The 17,071-nt window shown below is 49.3% G+C and overlaps 2 protein-coding genes across 8 annotated transcripts in view; one reads left to right on the top strand and one right to left on the bottom strand.

Moving 5' to 3' along the window:
* The window catches only part of Nrap (nebulin related anchoring protein), a 77,653-nt gene extending 74,558 nt beyond the window's left edge, over window positions 1-3,095 (bottom strand). For 4 of the 5 annotated variants that reach the window (XM_040272790.2, XM_040272791.2, XM_005320686.5 and 1 more), the window contains exon 1: window positions 2,894-3,095. The gene's annotated coding sequence lies outside the window, so the exon portion shown is untranslated. Of the gene's footprint in view, window positions 1-711; window positions 803-1,059; window positions 1,142-2,893 lie in introns of all 5 variants that reach the window. The other variant, XM_078046313.1, reaches the window with a different exon arrangement.
* Window positions 3,096-3,147: 52 nt separating this feature from the next.
* The window catches only part of Casp7 (caspase 7), a 32,037-nt gene continuing 18,113 nt past the window's right edge, over window positions 3,148-17,071 (top strand). Inside the window, exons 1-2 of one of the 3 annotated variants that reach the window (XM_005320687.5) lie at window positions 3,148-3,285; window positions 8,650-8,759. In XM_005320687.5, the coding sequence (XP_005320744.1) occupies window positions 8,650-8,759 (110 nt within the window). In that variant the 5' untranslated portion in view covers window positions 3,148-3,285. Of the gene's footprint in view, window positions 3,286-3,859; window positions 3,963-6,989; window positions 7,011-8,649; window positions 8,760-17,071 lie in introns of those variants that run through there. The other 2 variants (XM_021723331.3, XM_078046709.1) reach the window with 2 other exon arrangements.

The following is a 17,071-nucleotide window of genomic DNA, read 5'->3' as shown; positions in this document are numbered from 1 at the left end:
GGGGTTTTTCCTCCCACGCCAGGAGTTGGTGCCTGCCGTGGTTCATGGTTCCAGCAGAGCTAGAAGCCAGAACTTGGGTATAGATAGCTTGTTTGGGAGGTAGTCCCACGGACTAGGGAAAGAAAAGTCATTAAAGTGAATTTATTACAGCTATAGGCAGCTGGGGCTCAGTCTTGCTGGGGACCCTTTGGGAAAGTGTATAGAATGTGCTCAGAATCACCCCACTGAAGGATGGGGGTCTGGGAAGCTTGCCCATTCATGTCTCAAGGCCCATTGCTGAGTGTTACCCCTAGACCTTTAAATCCCCCTTTGCCTTTAGAGTAGACAGGTCTGCAGGAGCTGCAGGGACTTCTGGGGTGGGCAACATGCATGGAAGGAGCTAACCTCAGTGAATGGAGGGGAAGAAGCATGGGGTGTTCAAGAGTCGCTCACTCAAAGAAGCTGGCCGTGGGCTGGGGAAAGGGCAGCTCTCCTGTGAGATGCAGCATGCACTCCCCATGCCGCTCTTCAGAGCCCATGGTGTCGACTCGGTTCCCTCCTCTGCACCCTACAGTCAATACTGTGTTCCCACACTTGCTTCACAAAGCAGAGCCCTGTTTCTAGTGCTCACGCTCTCTCACCTACCCTTACCCCCGTTCCTGGGCACACAGGGCCAAGGCTGAATAATAAAACCCAACTGCGGGGGCTGCCTTTTCCTGGCCAGAAGCCTACCCTCCTGAGGCCTCTCTCGTGGATGGCAGTCTTTCCCCTGTGCCCTCTCATGGTCTCCCCTCTCTGAGTTTCTGTGTCCAAGTTTCCACTTCTTAGAAAGAAAAAAGTCATATTAGGTTGGCGTCCACCCTTATGACCTCATTCTACCTCTTTAAAGGTAGAATGAAGTCATAAGGGTGGACCAAATACAGTCCCATTCTGAGGAACAGGGGGTTAGATAAACTCATACAAAACAACAACGGAACGTGCCACTACCCCTGGAGCTGAAATGGGAACCCATCGCCTCCCTTGTTTCCCCACCAGGGCTGAGGTCCCAACCTCGTCGGAGGGAGCACGGCTGTGACTCACTGGATGGCAGAAAAGGCACTGTGGAGTCATGCCAGTGGAACTTGCTGGAATTGCTTTCTGGAACTTTCTGGAAGTCAGCCCTCTAGATGCCAAAGAGAGAAGTTCTTGGAGAGGTGTCTCAATAGAGGTACTCTGCTACAAAACCACCTGAGGGGGTGCCAGGGAAAACTGCTGGTTGTGTGGTGCTCTGACCACGAGCCACTCCATAAGAAGCTGGTGCTGAGAAGCCAGCCCCTCTGCAGGCACACACCAGGCAGAGAACCAGGAAACAAATCTTTTTCCACCGGCAATGTCTCTCCAGCGCCCCCTACAGACAAAGTTTAACAAAGGGAAACTACTAAGGGCCCAGATAATTTTTCACAGAACAGACAAAAAGGATGATTTGGAAGTTGAGAGGCCATTAGTTGATAATAATTACAAGATGAATTGCTCCTTTAGGGAAGAGTTTCTGCCTGAGCTTCCCATGCTCCACACATGGTAGAAACCTGCTGGTGCAGAGCCTGGTATTTCCTTTAAAAAAAAATTTTTTTTTAGTTTTTTTTAGATGGACATGGACACAATATATTTATTTTATTTATTTATTTTTATGTAGTAACAAGGATAGAAGCCAGTGCCTCACACTTGCTAGGCCAGTGCTTTACTAGTGAGCCACGCCCCCAGCCTGAGCCTGGTATTTCTGAACAGCTCAGGACATCCTTCAGTGGGGGTCCTATGCTAAGTCATGGTTGGCCTGAGCTGGAGAGAAGTGGAGAAGGAATGGTTGGTGGCCAGCAGGTGATGTGCCCAGCAGGTAGAGACAGAGAACTAGTGGGAGCCTGGTCAGCAGAGCAGAGGGCTGGAGGGAAGGCCCAGAGGGACCTGCCCAGGAGCAGCTGCAAGGACAGCCCTTGGGAAACCATCCAAATAGAAGGGGCTGGGGATGTTTTGAGAGTGAGGGGCAGGATTCTCATGCTATCCTCCTGCCATTATAGAAAGGAAGCATGGAACAATTACATGACGGGGGCTGGGGGTGCAGCTCAGGGGAAGAGTGCTTAGGGCCAAGACTTGAGTTTCATCCCAGCACAACAAAAGAAAAAAATTAAATAAATTGTTAAAAATGACATGGTCCAAGGCTGGAGACACCGAGGAGGTATATTCAGAAGACAGTATTGTGTGGATTCAAAATGTCAGTACACTTAAGGAAACATTCAACATGGTTTCTTCCCTTCCAACTTTCTGTGACTTTGATTATTGATACTGTGATAATCCAGCCTGAGAGCAATAACACTGGAGTTTCACACACCCACCCACAATAAAGTACCGGGGGTTAGAAAAGGTTCCCCTTTCAAGCCACCTCTCCATTTGAACCAGCTATGAATTCCTGGTGGCCAACCCAACGTAACACTAATGGTGCAGCTTTCTTGGGGGTGGAAAATTCACTGTTTTTCTAGGCATCATGATCCTGGTTCTGCCACTAGCAAATGAGCAGAGATTAATTGTTATGTGGCCTTCTCACTCCTAGCATAGTCTCACTGTATTTCAGAAAACCCTCCAACATCCTAGTTTTGCAAGTTACATACATCAGAGAAACTTACCTGCTTCATCAACAGGATCCTTCATTTCTCAAATGATTCACAACCATTTTTTTTTAAATAAAATTACCTTAGTATCTAAAATGGTTTACCTCCAAAACTTCAGGAACACTGGTATTAAATAAGAACTCGGGCACCTGTATTAGGAATCATGTTAAGTGCCTATTAAAAATATGTGGGAATTTAGGAATGTACAGGAGTTGATCAATTATAATTATTCCCTTACTCTTACTCCAGTATTTCTTGAAACCAACTGATCTTACCTGATGAAATTTTAGAGATAACACTGACGTTTCAGGCACAAGGGAGAGAGAGCCGGCAAGCAAAATCCGCTGAGGTTATTGCCTGATGTCAACCAAAAGGGGAAAGAGGGCGTGTGTTGGAGGGTCTGGGTGGAAGTCAATCTCTGTGCATTGGGCTAACTCACGGTCACACACCCACTGCTGGCACTTGGGGGCGCTCCGTAAACACTTCTTGAACGATTCTGGCACAACATCTAGGCAAACTGTCTGGATTGCGAGGGGCTAACTTGCTGGAGAGAAAGCGGAGTTAGCGTCCGCGGGAAGGAGGGCGCCCTCACGAGTGGAAGCGACGTCTGGAGGCCTCTAGACCACAGCGACCTCGCAGCTGGCCCAGGGGTCGGTCTTGGGGGAAGGTAACAACATCCTATGAGGCGCGGAGCCCCTGGGGGATGCGAACTGCACATGCTGGGGTCGTGTCAAGGGTCTGGCCGGCTTTGGGAACTGGGCCTTCAAGTTGGTGCGAAGGCCCAGGCAGAGGTACAGACTGGAGGCAGGGTAGGAGGGGGTGACAAGACAGAGTCCCCATCGCTGCGAGTCAATTTGAGCGCGGCTGACAGTTTGCAGAATGGGCTTTCCGGGGAACTGCGCACCCGGCGGGATCCTTTAGAAGTCTGCAAACTTCGTCCCGCACGCTTTCCTGTGCGCGCGGCCAAGTTGGCCCGAGACGCGCCGGGGATGGCGCGGGACCACAGTCGCAGGGTGCGCTCTCCCGGGGTGATGCGCGCGGCCAGCTTTGCAGAGGGCGACCTCCCGGGACAGTGCTCACGGTGGTCGTGGCCACTTTGCGGGTGGCCCGCCGCGCTACGCGCTGTGCCAGAGCTGTTAGCGCGGCGAGGGGCCCGTCCTCCGCCAACTTTGCGCAGCGCACAGTCCCAGGCGCGGCGCACGCGGCCTGGCCCGGTTCCGCGTCCCGTCTGGGCGGCTCCGCCCCCTAAAACTTGGGACTTTTACTTTCGCTTTCGCGAAAGCGGCCCCAGATCCTGGCAGCTGTGGGACGCGACCGCCGCAGGTTCTGACCACCTCGGGAACGGTAACCGCGGCCCCCGCCGCCGCTCGCGCTCCGCAGCCCTTCCGCCGCGCGCTTCCTGCCGCCGCCCGCCGCCCTGCCCTTCTCCCCCCTCCCGCCCGGTTCCCTCGCTCCGCCCGCCGCGCTGTGGGAACCGGTTTTCGCGTGCGGAGTGGCCCAACCGCGGGCGCCGAGGCTGAAGAGAGGGAGAGCACTCCCCACGCCCCCTCCTGCTGGCTTTGCTGAGCTTCCCGTCCCTTTTCTCCTAGAGCCTGGGGCCTGGGGACGCTGCATTCGGGATTGGGCGGGGAAGGAGGGAGGGCTCCCTGGTCAGACTGGCCTGGGTTCCAGTTCCCACGCCGCTGCTTTCCGGCTGTGGGACCTTGGCCCTCTCCGTGCCTCGTCTGATAGGTGGAATCGCAGCGATCCCGGGCGGATTGTCGCTGTGCGGATGCAGGAGGGCATGGTGGTGCCCAGCAGCCCTCTGTCAGGGTTAAGAATGCTGGCGTTCAGCTCACAGTGGGCTACCCTTTGCTGCAGGGCTCTTGGAGGTATCTCGAGGGGGTGAAAAAGAGCCAGGTGACACTTGGCCCTATGTGTGGACTCTTGCGTCCGTTCACCTTTGAATTCAGCTTTCCGGTTTATAAGGAAGTAAAATTACTTGTAGATGATTTGGGTGGATTATTCCCAGGCCTCTTCCCATGAACTCCTGCGCTGGTTGACGTGGCCTGATCTTTGTGTACTCAGACTGTTTCCTCCTTCAGAGTCTGCTCAGCCTGACCTTACTCCTCCTCCGTATTGCTATTGCCTAGGTATACAGTCCACTTTCTGCCACGTGCAAACTGTGTGGCTTTGGGCAGCATACTTAACCTCTCTGAAGTTTCTTAGGCAAGACAAGGGTCAAGTTTCCTGTCTCCTAGCAACCTGTGAATGTCAGGTGACATAGTGGAGCACTTGAGTGCCAGGCAGAGCCCAGCTTCCTCCCTCCAGAGACTGGAGGTGAGGAGGTCACCAGGACTTTTTCTCTTTGGACCCTTTAGGAAGAATGTCTTCCTTGGGGCAAGAAGTGGGGTGCAGATTGTGTGATGTCACCTGCCAGGGAAAGTAACTGCTAGTCAGTTTCCCAACGTCTAGGGGGAAAACACAACAGGTCACGCAATAACTGGGAGTAATTCCCCCACCCAGCTCTGTACCAGTTGCCCCAATTTGTGCGCACCTGTTAAGCCTGTTTAGTGATCGATACAGGAATCTTTTTTTCCAGTATCCACAAACGCTGTTTTAAATATGGATGTTGTTTTAAAATATCAGTGGAGTCTGACATTGAGTGTTCTCTCAGTCCTGGGGACAGAGGTGATAATGGAGAATATTTGTAAATATTCAGCGTGTGCCATGCCTTGTCTCTTGGGTCCTCACAGCTGCCTGAGACTTAGGCATCTCCGTTTCCCATTTTACAGACCAGGGTGCTGAAGCTCAGAGGCTGACTACTTGTTCCAAGGTTCTGTGGCCAATACACACAAGAGCTGATCTGTGGTGGCCACACCTGGGCTCTTAACCATCCTCCTGGGTCCCTTTGGTTCAGTTGTTTGATATGCAGTTTATTCAGTTAATTTATAAAGAAATATGTATTGGGTGCCTGCCAATTTTCAGTGATTTAAAAATAAAAAGCTAAGGTGATCTCCCAGTCTGCATACAGGTACAGTCCTGGTGAGTTATGACAATAATAATAACAACTAAGACTTCTTATGTGCTTGGCGTTGTTAGTGCTTTGGATGTGTATTAGTCAATTTTTTGTTACTATAATGGAATACCTGAGGTTTATCCCTTGATAATGAAAAGAGGTGTATTTAGCTCACAGTTCTGGAGGTTCAAGGGCATGATGCCAGCCCAGCATCAGCTCCCCTTTGGTGAAGGCCTCATGGTGAATGACACCACAGCGACAAGAGCACATGCCAGAGAAAGAAAGCATATTGTAAGACAGGAAGCCAGAGCAGCCAGGGAATGGCCAGGCTCATTCTCTAGAGAATGAACTAAGGTTCCTACAAGAGCTACCCTAATCTCTTCCGAGGGGGCAGCTCCCCTGGCAAGACCTAATAACCTCCTGCAGGGTTCCATCTCTTAAAAGTTCTGTTGCCTCTTACTGTCGCCGTTCTAGGGATCCGTCTTCCAACATGTGAACCCTTGGGGAACAAACCACATCCAGGCCATTAGCAGTAGGTATCGTCTATTAAATCATTTAAAGAGACATTAGGCGCGGTTCACAGTGGGAGAAGCTGTGTTCCTTGAATGTCTGCGCTTTGCAGCCTGGACCCTGAAACTGGGGCAGATACAAGAACACAGTGCCAGGTGCGCCCTCTCCAGGAAGCACGCAGAACTGAGCCCAGCCTGAGTTTTCTCTGTGGGTGGTGAAAATGAAAGGAAGCCAGGGGTCAAAACCAAGGGTTGGCGTTCCTGGGAAGAACCCCACCAAGGTCAGGAACCGCACCTTGGGCCCTTGGGTGTTTCCAGCAATCAAGCCCAGCCTGGTAGAATGAGGAAGAAACTGATGCTGAGCCTTGCAGATTCAAGAGTCCAGTCCACCGCTAACGGAAGTTGTTAGCAGAAAGGCCCGCCACCCTCAGCTGAGGTCAGAGTCAGCCAGAGGTGATGCTTAGGCCTCAGAAAGAAGGTCTCCCAGCCCAGAGAGTAGAGGGAACGCTCCCGCCACGGGGCTGTAACGCCCAGCCTAATTCTGCTTCTCTGTAGCTGAGTCCCAAGCCCTCTCCCTGTGGCTGGGAAGGTGGGGGACTTTAAGCCTTGCTCTTCCTTGGAGGGAACCTACTGCTGTTTAAGGAGCACAGAGCTCCCTGTGCCTGTGCCGCCTGCCCTGCCCTCCGCTTCCCCTTTCAGATCTCAGGGGAGTCTGTTTTGTCCCTGGAGAACTTTCCCTCACTCCTAGGTGGCTTATCAAGGTCCCCTGTGTGGCCACTCAGCACTTGCCTTCCGGTACCCACCACAGTTGCAGGTCAACATTTGAGCCATCTGTCATCGATGTCTGTCCTTCCACATGGCAGGACAGGGTCCCCCTTCTCACAGGTGTGTCCCTGACTCCTAGACCAGGCCTGGGGCTTTGGACTCCCAGAAGGTATTCACTGAATGAGTAACAGGGAGTCAGGGAGTCTCCAGGATTCTCAGCTTTCCTGATAATATTAAATATAAATGTTTGATTTTTTTTTTAGAGACATTTTGGCTTGAAGGATTTTCTTAAAAAACAAAATACTTTATTATGGTATAATTGATGTGGAAAAATTGTGCGTATTTAATATATACTTCTTAAGTTTGGGGATAGTTTGGGTGTGCATGAAATCTCACCACCATCAATACCCCATCACCTTCTAAAGTCCCCCCCACCTCGCCACTGCCCAGCTGTCTCTCAGGTCAGCCAGAAGGTAGCTCACAATGACACTGGGAGCTCCAGGCCAGCAGGCCGTCACTTGGCCTCTGTGGACATCCCTCTCTGAGCTGGATTCCTTCTCCCCACCTCCAGAAGTCATTACTTGAACTCTGGAGCACAACATGTTCTGTAGAATGATGCCTTCTTGTCTTCCAGCCATCCCAGCTAGCCCTGGAAGGGGAACAGAACTGGCCCCGGTGGCTGGGGCCTGCTCAGTGAGGTTGAGAGGCTCAGAGGTTGAGAACAGGTACAAATGCAGTCTGGAGAGGTTTCCCTCTGTTGCTCAAAGAGGATCCCTGGTCCCTTCGTGAGGAGTGGAACAGCACTAGATTGTGAGAAGTCATCCTAATGCTCCAAGAAGAGCATTGTCCTCAACTAATTCATTTCCCTGGGGGATTCATTTCTCCCAAACTTCCACTTAGTATCCATTTAATAAGCACCTTTGGTGTGCCAGATGCCTTTGACAATGAGTTTATATTGCCTTCAGACCCAGGCTATTAGCAGAGTGCGAATCCGCAAGACCAAGACAAGGGCTTTGGAAGGAGTGAGCATGGGGTAAACAGCCAGGTAGTAAATATTTTTGGCTCTGTGAACCATAATGACTCAACTCTGCCTGCCGAGAAAACAGTCACAGATAATGCCAGTGAGCGGGCTGGGCTGCTTTCCACAGGAACTCTGTATTCACGAGAACGGGTGGCAGGCCATAGACTGGAAAGCCCGTGAAGCCCAAGGAGACAGGCTAAGAGCTAAGCTTGTGGACACTGCAGATCTCTTGACAATTCCTGAACAGGAAAGTGATTTGCTAGAAATCCATCTTGGTAGAGCCCTGTAAAATCATCAGAAACAGAGGACTTGGTGGCTTCCAGGTGCTGGTGTTCTTGAACTGTGTTTGAGCAACAACAGGCAAAGGATGAGCACTTTATGACCCACCAGGAACTGTGGTAAAGATCCCGGTTGATAGAAACCTCCCATGATTGACTGTATGCACTGGACAGTGAACAGACACTGTGAAGGCTGAGAGTCTTCCTGCGGGCAAGGCAGGGCTGTGAGTCCTTTGCTGCTCTTTGCTGTGTCTCTGGAATGAGGCCTGGAATAGACTTGGCACTCGTGTGTTTAATTGATGGTGTCGTCATTCTGGAGCTTAAATATGCAAACTGCTCACCCCTGGGCTTAATTGGAAACGGTGTCACCTAGTGAGTATCATTTAAAAATATCACAAGGCCAGCAATGCCACTGAATACCAATTGCCTGGTTTTGTTTTGTTTTTTTTCCTCCTCTCAGATGGCAGATGATCGGGACCACGCTGGGGAGCTGGGAGCCGGGGATTCTGCAAGTGCAGATGTCGTGGATGCTAGGCCAGACCGGTCCTCGTTTGTCTCATCTGTCTTCCGGTAAGTTTCCTTCCTTGCTGAGTTCATCAGGAACCCTCAGCCACTTGAGCCTGCCACCCTCTGCCATCTCCACCCACCCATGGGGAGGGGACATTTAGGTAAGGAAGCTCATGTGTGCATTAGAGGTTTGCATAGGATCTTGTGGATTGTATGTCACAACACTAGGGTCCCTTGTGCACCCTCCTGTCTCGGGAGTTGGGGGACCAAGGTCTCCTGCTCTGTAGCTGTGTGTCTGGGGGAAGTTCCCAGGAATGCGGGGCTGTTCTCCTCAGAGGTGACATGCAGGCACCTGCAGGGTGGAACTGGGGCTGCTGCTGCCGGTTGGGAAGGGACTCAAAGGCAGGGCCCAGGAGCCAAGGGACGGCGGTGCTGGGGACTCCTTCCTGCCTGGTGCCCGAGGAGGACGGTGCATGTTCTGGACCACTGTTCCCATCTCTTCCTCCCTTGAGTCCACTTTCAAAATTCTAAATTGGACATTTACCTCTACTAATAGTTACCTTTATTAAACTCTCGTGTGCTGGCTTGGTAGTGTTTTACCCAGGCCACATGGTCCCAGGGACAGTTCTGTTGTCCCCACCATTTAACAGATAAGGGAACTGAGGCACTAGGAGGTTTAACCGTTGCTTTTCTGATGACAGCCAATCAGGGGTGCAGCTGAGATGAGACTCTAGAAGGTTCTAGAACCTTCCCCTGTGTGCATCCATTTAGGAATAGGGCCGCAGGAACACGGAGAGACCCTGCACCCCCCTCGTAACTTTGACCATGGCTGGGCCACGACAGGAAACAGGAGCCATCGTGGGTCAGAAGCACCTGGCTTCTTTGTCCAGCAGCCCCACCCACACCCTTATCCATGGTTTTATTTTGGAGATTTTGATGACACATGGCTAATCGTGTCTAAAATATGAAGTGGGAAATTCCAGAATAAACCATTCATAGGTTTTAAATTGCATGCCATTCTGAGCAGTCCCAGGGAGTCTCGCACTATCCCGCGTGTGACTCATCCCTTTGTCCCGAGTCTGCACACTTGACCTTCCCGTTAGTGACCTGGCGGCCAGGTTGGTGATCACACCCTCGGTGGAGGCACTGCAGTGCTGTGCTCAGCTAACACAGGAATGGTGATGGCCATGCGAGATGCCAGAGAGAAGCTGCAGAGTGCCTCTTTAAGTGCAGAGGGTACCGAGGTCGCTCAGATCCGTGGTTAAGAATGGATCTGTGGCCGGGTGTGGTGGTGCACACCTGTAATCCCACCATCTTGGGAGGCTGAGGCAGGAGGATCTTGGGTTCTAAGCCAGCCTCAGCAACATCGAGGTGCTAAGCAACTCAGTGAGACCCTGTCTGTAAATAAAATACAAAATAGGGCTGGGGATGTGGCTCAGTGGTCGAATGCCCCTGAGTTCCATCCCCTACCAAAAGAAAAGAATATCCTGTGAAATACTTGAAAAATATAGCCCAACCCCTGGGAACTTTCAAAAGCCAGGAGGTAAATTGGCTTACCCACCCCTCAGGAAAGCTCCTTGGAGCAGCAGCCTTCCAGTGTTGAGTCATGTTGCCAAACTACCTGGTCCCTTGTATATTTTCAAGTGACACAGAGACTCTTTGTTAAGGTGGCTGTGAATGATATATTCTACTTTTCCCATCGTTTTTGAGGATTTGGGTCAAGCAGGTTGCCTCTAAGTGAAAAGAGAAACAGGAATTGTTTTATCAACATTTCAGAAGTCTTTGTAAAGCTTTGCTAAACTCCCCAGAAATGAAGAAAAAGAATGGTGTGTGTAAACGTTGATATAAAAAATATTTCTTTAAATATATCCCGGGAGATCCAAATCTATAGAGATTAAAAAAAAAAAATGGACAGCTCTCTCAACAGCTAGTTTTTAAGTTGTTTCTTGTTTCCCCCTGAACTCTGGTGTTCTTTTATTTTTTTTAAATTCATCCCCCTACATTTTATTCTGATAGAATACAGAATACATCCCTGACGTATTTATGTGCGCACATGTGTGGCTGTGTGCATTTTAAGACATTTTCCAGGTATTGTGAGTGTTAAAAGAAATTTAACTGTTAACTATTTAAGCCATTATTAACTCACAGTTGATCTAAAAAAAAAGAAGATGTTAACAAATAACTAATATTTTTAAGTAATTCCTTACCAAAATAATTCTCAATGGAAATTGCAATGCATTTTCAACTATTAACGAAGCAGATGGGCTTTTAAAATTAGTTTCTAACTAAATCTTTAAATAATACTAGTTGCTGGAATAAGAACAAGTTTGATATTTTGTCTTTTTTCCTATTTTTCATTTTTAGCGCTATATATACTGAAAAATCACGAGTGAGTTCATGGGAGGGTAGGAATCTTGTTATGGTAATGTATCTTAATTCTTCCTTCTGAGTTCTGTGCCAAAAATGACAACTCGATTGGGTCCCTTTCAGTTATGTTGAAAAGAAGGAATTGGGAATTACCTGACCTACAAAGGCCTTGTTATCCAACCTTTAGAGGTATTGTTCTCTTTTCAGTTTCTGGAAAGTTCTCCCAGAGTGCACTCAAAAACTTCCCAAACAATTGTTTATTAAACCCACTCCCCTTTTTACGTAGGGACAAACCTGTTTAATTCAAAAGGTTCAACAAAAAAAAAGATTTTTAAAGTAGCTTTAGTAAATATCTTATCATTATCCTTTTAAAACAAATGTCAAGACCTGGGTGCGGTCAGCGTGACTTGCTCATTTATGGAACTGCCCCCCGTCCCCCATGTCACCTGCACAGCCAGCTTCTGCACCCAGGTACCCTGACTGGACTTGCTTTCTGTCAGGGAAGATCTGATTCCATTTTTCAGTCCAAGAAATGCTGATGAGGCATCCCGTGACGATCATCTTGTCTCTGAATTCTAAATTCAAATTCTTGGATGGATGGACGGACGGACGGACGGACGGACAGATGGGGAGGATGAAAGGAAAGGATATAAAACCCAGCCCTCTGTCTACCTCCTGGAGTCAGTGTTGGTTTTGATTTCACAGACTCTAGCTCAACACTGATGAAATCTGGGGGGACAATCAGGGGATGGAAGAAGCAAGGTCATTAAACAAGAGCCAGCTTTGCTTTCACTCCGTTCCGTGTGTGTGTGTGTGTGCGTGTGTGTGTGTGTGTGTGTGTGTGTGTGTGTGTTTCAATGCATAAGTGAATTTGGAACAGCTCAAGGTGGGGCCCTGAACACCCCACAATGTCGTGTGTACTTCACTCTTCTCAGGCTCCCCACCACGGAGCTTGATTCTAGGAAACCATGGATAGGATGTTTATGTGTCCCTCCTTAGGTGACTGGAGGTTTGGACAGCAGGTAGAGAGGTTCAGGTGGGTGCTGTGGAGGTGGGGGAATTTGAAAAGGTAGTGGTGTTTTGGACAGACTAGTTTTAGGAGAAAAACATAGAAATGGAAATTGAGGATGTGGCCGGGTCTGCAGCCCTTGCAGAGTCGCTGAATACCCTGTTGGAAGACGTTGGCCTAAACCCTACTTTGCCTAAGCGGTTGTGATTTGTGGTGTGATTTCTGTCCCCCTCAGTCCTTACATTCTGGTCCATTGTACCTGTCTGACATCAAGTTTCTTATTATCAAAGTAAGCCCCGAGTATCTTTGCAAAATATTTAAATTAAACGCCACTTTCTGAATCTGAAATGCTTATTTTAGTTGCATGAAGCATAAGACGTGCTTGTTGAATTATTAAAGAATATGGAGCTACAGTGGATGGTAATTCCATGTCTTATTCTTCCAGATGGCGAAATGTTGGTTGCTTATTTACATTCTTTAGCCGCCTGACCCTCTCCACCTGTTAAGTGGTAACACAACCAGGAGGAAGTCAGTTTGAATACCGTTCAATTAGGATTTATGACGTACCCTGAGAATTTAGAGTTGTTATTCTATTTTTTTAACCTCATTTTGAACCTCATTAAGGTGTAATTTTTTTTTGTCTAGGAAAGTATCAGCAACTTTAAAATTAACCACTCTAGATGCCCTTTTGGGTCGATAATTTATTATGTCATTCATTCATGAACTATTTGAAGTGACAGAGAGCAAGTAAGTCCCTTGAGCCAAGTCCATTGTTGATCAGCTGAGCCCAGGTTTGAACCTGCGTTCACCTGCCTCTCAAACTGAGCTCTCACCCAGGGCCTCTGTTGCCACCTTTATGCCCCAGGTTCTGTGTTGGCCCCAGGGCTGCAGTGGGAGCCAGAGTCATGGTGGCCCAGCCTTCCTTCCAACCCTTGCATTTGTGGAGGGAAGGCGGCCTTGGAACAAGTGATTTAGAATCAATCCTAAGGACAGTGGGAGTCACTAAAGGGTTTAAGCCGTAGAGTGATGTGATCAGTTGTGTCTTTGTTATGTCCCCAAAGGCATGAGCTGCGGGCCAGAATAAATCTTTTCTTTTCTAAGTTGATTTTCTCAGGTATTTTGTCACAGCAACATAAAACAGACCAACACAGTCTTTTAAAAAATGATGCAGGAACCCTGAGCTACAGTGGAGAGGGGATCTATGGAGATGGGCAGCAAACCAGGAGGCTGGGACGGTCGTCCAGGCCGAGTGGCATGGGCAGGTGAGGCAGGGCACTCAGACTCCGGAGGTGCCGGGTAGGTAAAAGCAACAGGACTCTGTGACCAAGTGGAAGGAGCGCCTGAAGAAGAGAGATGAGGAAAGGTGGCACCCGGGTCACAGAGTAGTCGTGCCCTCTGGTCATAGACGTAGATTGTGATCTGAGGCACGGAGTGGGTGTCCAGCGTCACTTCAGGCTCCTGGACAGTGTCGGGACCCTAACTGGGGTTGTTTATTCTGCTAAGACGTAAGTCACTGGGGCGATCTGAGATGGCATTCAGGGGTTGGTGACTTCTAGAGATCTAGGAGTTGGAGAGGCACCAGGTGTCCCACCACCAGAGTGTGGTTGGCTCCTCACATGCTCCTTGCAGCTAGGGGCAGATGGCTTCCCTCTCGTTCCATCCCAGTCCCTGGCCCAGAATGCCCAGCACCTCCGTCAGGGAGACAGGGAGCGAGGCAGCAGTGCCCCACACCTGTTTCTAGTTCACCAACAAGACAGCCCACCCAGCCTCCCCTGGAAACCCTGCAGGATTCTCAAAAATTAAAAGAAGCCCCCCATTTGCCCAGAAGCCTGGGTAGGACTCTGGCCCTGGGTAGTTCCAAGCTCTGTCTTGACTTTTTTCTCACGGCCACTAGGTGGCAGCACAGCATCGTTTTCTTTCCATTCCAGGGGCCCTGACTAGTCCAGGCTGCTCTTGACTCTTCTTAAGCTTTATATATATATATTAAAAATGTGTTCCTCATTCTCTGGTTATTGAAGAATATCTAGAAAACACAGATAAAAATTACCCAAGATAGTTTAAAATCATTGTTTGTATTGTTAAAAATGTATTTAGGGTAAATAGGTATGGGTACAGTCTCAGTTCATTATGTGCCAGTTTCTAGCTCAAGGCCCGTGTCGTCAGTGCCCTTGAAGAGGGATCTTTTTTTTTTTTAAACATATTTATTTAGATACAGAGGCTTACTGAGTTGCTTAGGGCCACACTGAGTTGCTGAGGCTGGCTTTGAACTCGTGGTCCTCCTGCCTCAGCCTCCTGAGCCACTGGGACTGCAGCCTGTGCCACTGCACCTTGCAAAGAAGGATCTCACTTGATGTCAAGGTGACCCTGGAGCACCTAGCACAGGTGACCCGCCACCCCCATGAGCCATGCAGTCCCTGCACTGGATATAGAGCCAAGTGTTATTGAATGCCCAGGCTGGGACTGCAGCTGTTGACGAGGCTTCTTTAGGATACAGCCTGGTTGCTGGGGGAGGCTAGGAGGGGAGGTAAGGCAAGGAGCCGGAACTGGACCCCCACTTCTCAGAGAAACAGTGCTGGGGGTCCCAGGACATAGGCAGAGCCACTGGGGGTCCCAGGACACAGGCAGAGCCACAGGGCCATGGAAGAAATGGTGGTTGGGCTAGGCACCTACCCAGACTCTGCTGGGGAAGGTGGGTGGAAGCCACTGGCGGGGGGGAGTTGGGTACTGATGTCAGGAGCCACCAAGAGCCCTTGCAGGAGAGGGCAGGAGCAAAGGCTCATTCTCCAAATGTGACCAAGTCCCTGTTTTCGAGGCACAGGCTCGGGTCACATGGGCTGCTGCTTTGGCATCGTCCTTGTTTTCCAGTCTGTCCCCTGGAGGGTGCTTAGTAAATGCCACTTGGTTATAATTCTTTCTCCTGCCTGCAGCTCGGGCTTCTCCTCCAGGGCGTGTTGCATGTCAACAGATCCCTGTTTTTAAAATGTGTTATTTGTGTAATTATGAGAACGTCAGGTGGGCTACCTTTTCATTCAGAGAGGAAGCAGTGCTCTGGAAAGGGGCCAGACCTCAGCTCATTCAAAGAATTCCTTCCACACGAGGCCGGTGCTGCACCGTGACAGCCGCTGACTGAGAGAGGGCAGGTCTGGGCCCCCAAAGACACAGGAACGTGAAAATCCACCCAGAGCATCTCCTTTTCAGTAAAGGAAGATGTCACATTGAGCCTGCAGACTCGTGGGGGTCTCAGTGGCTGAACGGTGGAACCAACCCAGATGCCCGCCAGTAGATGAAGGGATAAAGAAGCTGTGATATGTATTCACGATGAATATTACTCAGCATTAAGAGAGAATGAAATCATGGCATGGCAGGTAAATGGATGGAGCTGGAGAACATCATGCTAAGTGAAGTCAGCCAATCCCAGAAAACCAAAGGCCAAATATCCTCTCTGATAATTGGATGCTGATCTATAATGGGGGGACAGGGCATGGGAAAAATGGAGGGAGGAATTTTAGTTAGGGCCAAAGGGAGGGCGTATAGGGGTAGGTAAGATGGTGGGATGAGAAAGGACATCATTACCGTAGATGCATGTGTGACTGCACAAATTGTGTGACTCCACATTGTGTACAACCAGAGAAATGAAGTTGTGCTCCAAAATAAAAAGAAGAATAGATGTCTGTTCCCAAATTTGCAGTGTCATATTAGTGCCATATTGAAGCAGCCATGTTATCTAACTAAGTAAAATAACAGTGGAGGTGGAGTCCAATTGGACTGGGATCAGATCCTGGTCCTGCCTCCCACGCTGTAGTTGAGGGCCTACTGCAAGTCATGTGCCTTTTCTCAGTTTCCTCATCTGCATCATGGGGATATCCATTCTCACACCATTAGATTGGTGTGAGAATCTAATAAAATAACCAGAATGTATCTCATGAGGAAGAAATCACAGAATCATATGGTTAAAATTGGAAGATTCCTTAAAAGTTCATTTACCTAACTCCCTTCTGTTTTGAGCAACAAAAATAAGACCAGAGAGGTAAAGTAATGTACCTGTAGTCACCCAGCAGGACTGTACCAAGATACAGGCTTACTTAACTTGGAGTCTAGTGCTCCCACCCTGATGTCAAGTGCCACCCACAACTGTGGTGGCATCGAGCTGTTCAACCACATTAATCCTCCAACAGCAGTTTTTTGCTTCCACCCAAGTGGGTCAGCAAATTCAATTCTTCATACACACTGCACACTTTCTGCTTCACTTCAGCTGTGGGATGGTACAGGGACAGCTGCTGCAGCAGGATAGCAGGGACCCTCCCTCCGGTCGACAGGGCACGTTTCAGGAGTAGTGAACCACGTGTCACTAAAATGAAACATGGTCAGAGTTTAGGAACCGTGAAGCTGTGTCCTCTATGCAGATAGAATTTCTTTGGGTATTTTGGGTTCTAGCTCTTCCAGAAGGGGAAAAAAAAATCAAGATGAAAAGAAAAGAGTGAGAAAAGGAGGTAAATCATCAGATTTTCAGAGTGTCTTAGTCCACTTCCTGTTGCTATAACAGAATGCCTGAGTCTGGATGATTTATAAAGAACAGAGGTTTATTTTGGCTCACAGTTCTGGAGGCTGGGAAGCCCTAGCACATGGCACCAGCTTCTGTTCGGCTTCTCGTGAGGGATTTGTGTTGCTTCAACTCTGTGACAGGAAACAGAAGAGCAAGTGGGCATCTACAAAGAGAGGGGAGCGTTAGAACCACCCTGTCCCTGGAGAACGACACTGATGCCTTGGTGAGGGCAGTGTGTCTATGACACAGTCACATCTTAAGGTCCCACTGCCTCTCAAAGCCATGACATGAGCAGTTCAGCTTCAACCTGAGTTTTGGGGGGACCCACCACATCCAACTGGAACACACAGCACTAGAAATTTAAATGCTGTTAGAATAGAGTGGTGAAGTCCAGTACTAGAAAAGCCGCATGAGAACATGACCTGTGGCCTCCGCAGTGAGCAAGGCTGGGGATCC

Source organism: Ictidomys tridecemlineatus, chromosome 1, assembly GCF_052094955.1.
Source record: "Ictidomys tridecemlineatus isolate mIctTri1 chromosome 1, mIctTri1.hap1, whole genome shotgun sequence".
NCBI lineage: Eukaryota > Metazoa > Chordata > Mammalia > Rodentia > Sciuridae > Ictidomys > Ictidomys tridecemlineatus.
The sequence above is the reverse complement of the archived record's forward strand: the minus strand, read 5'-3'. Positions and strand labels throughout refer to the sequence as shown.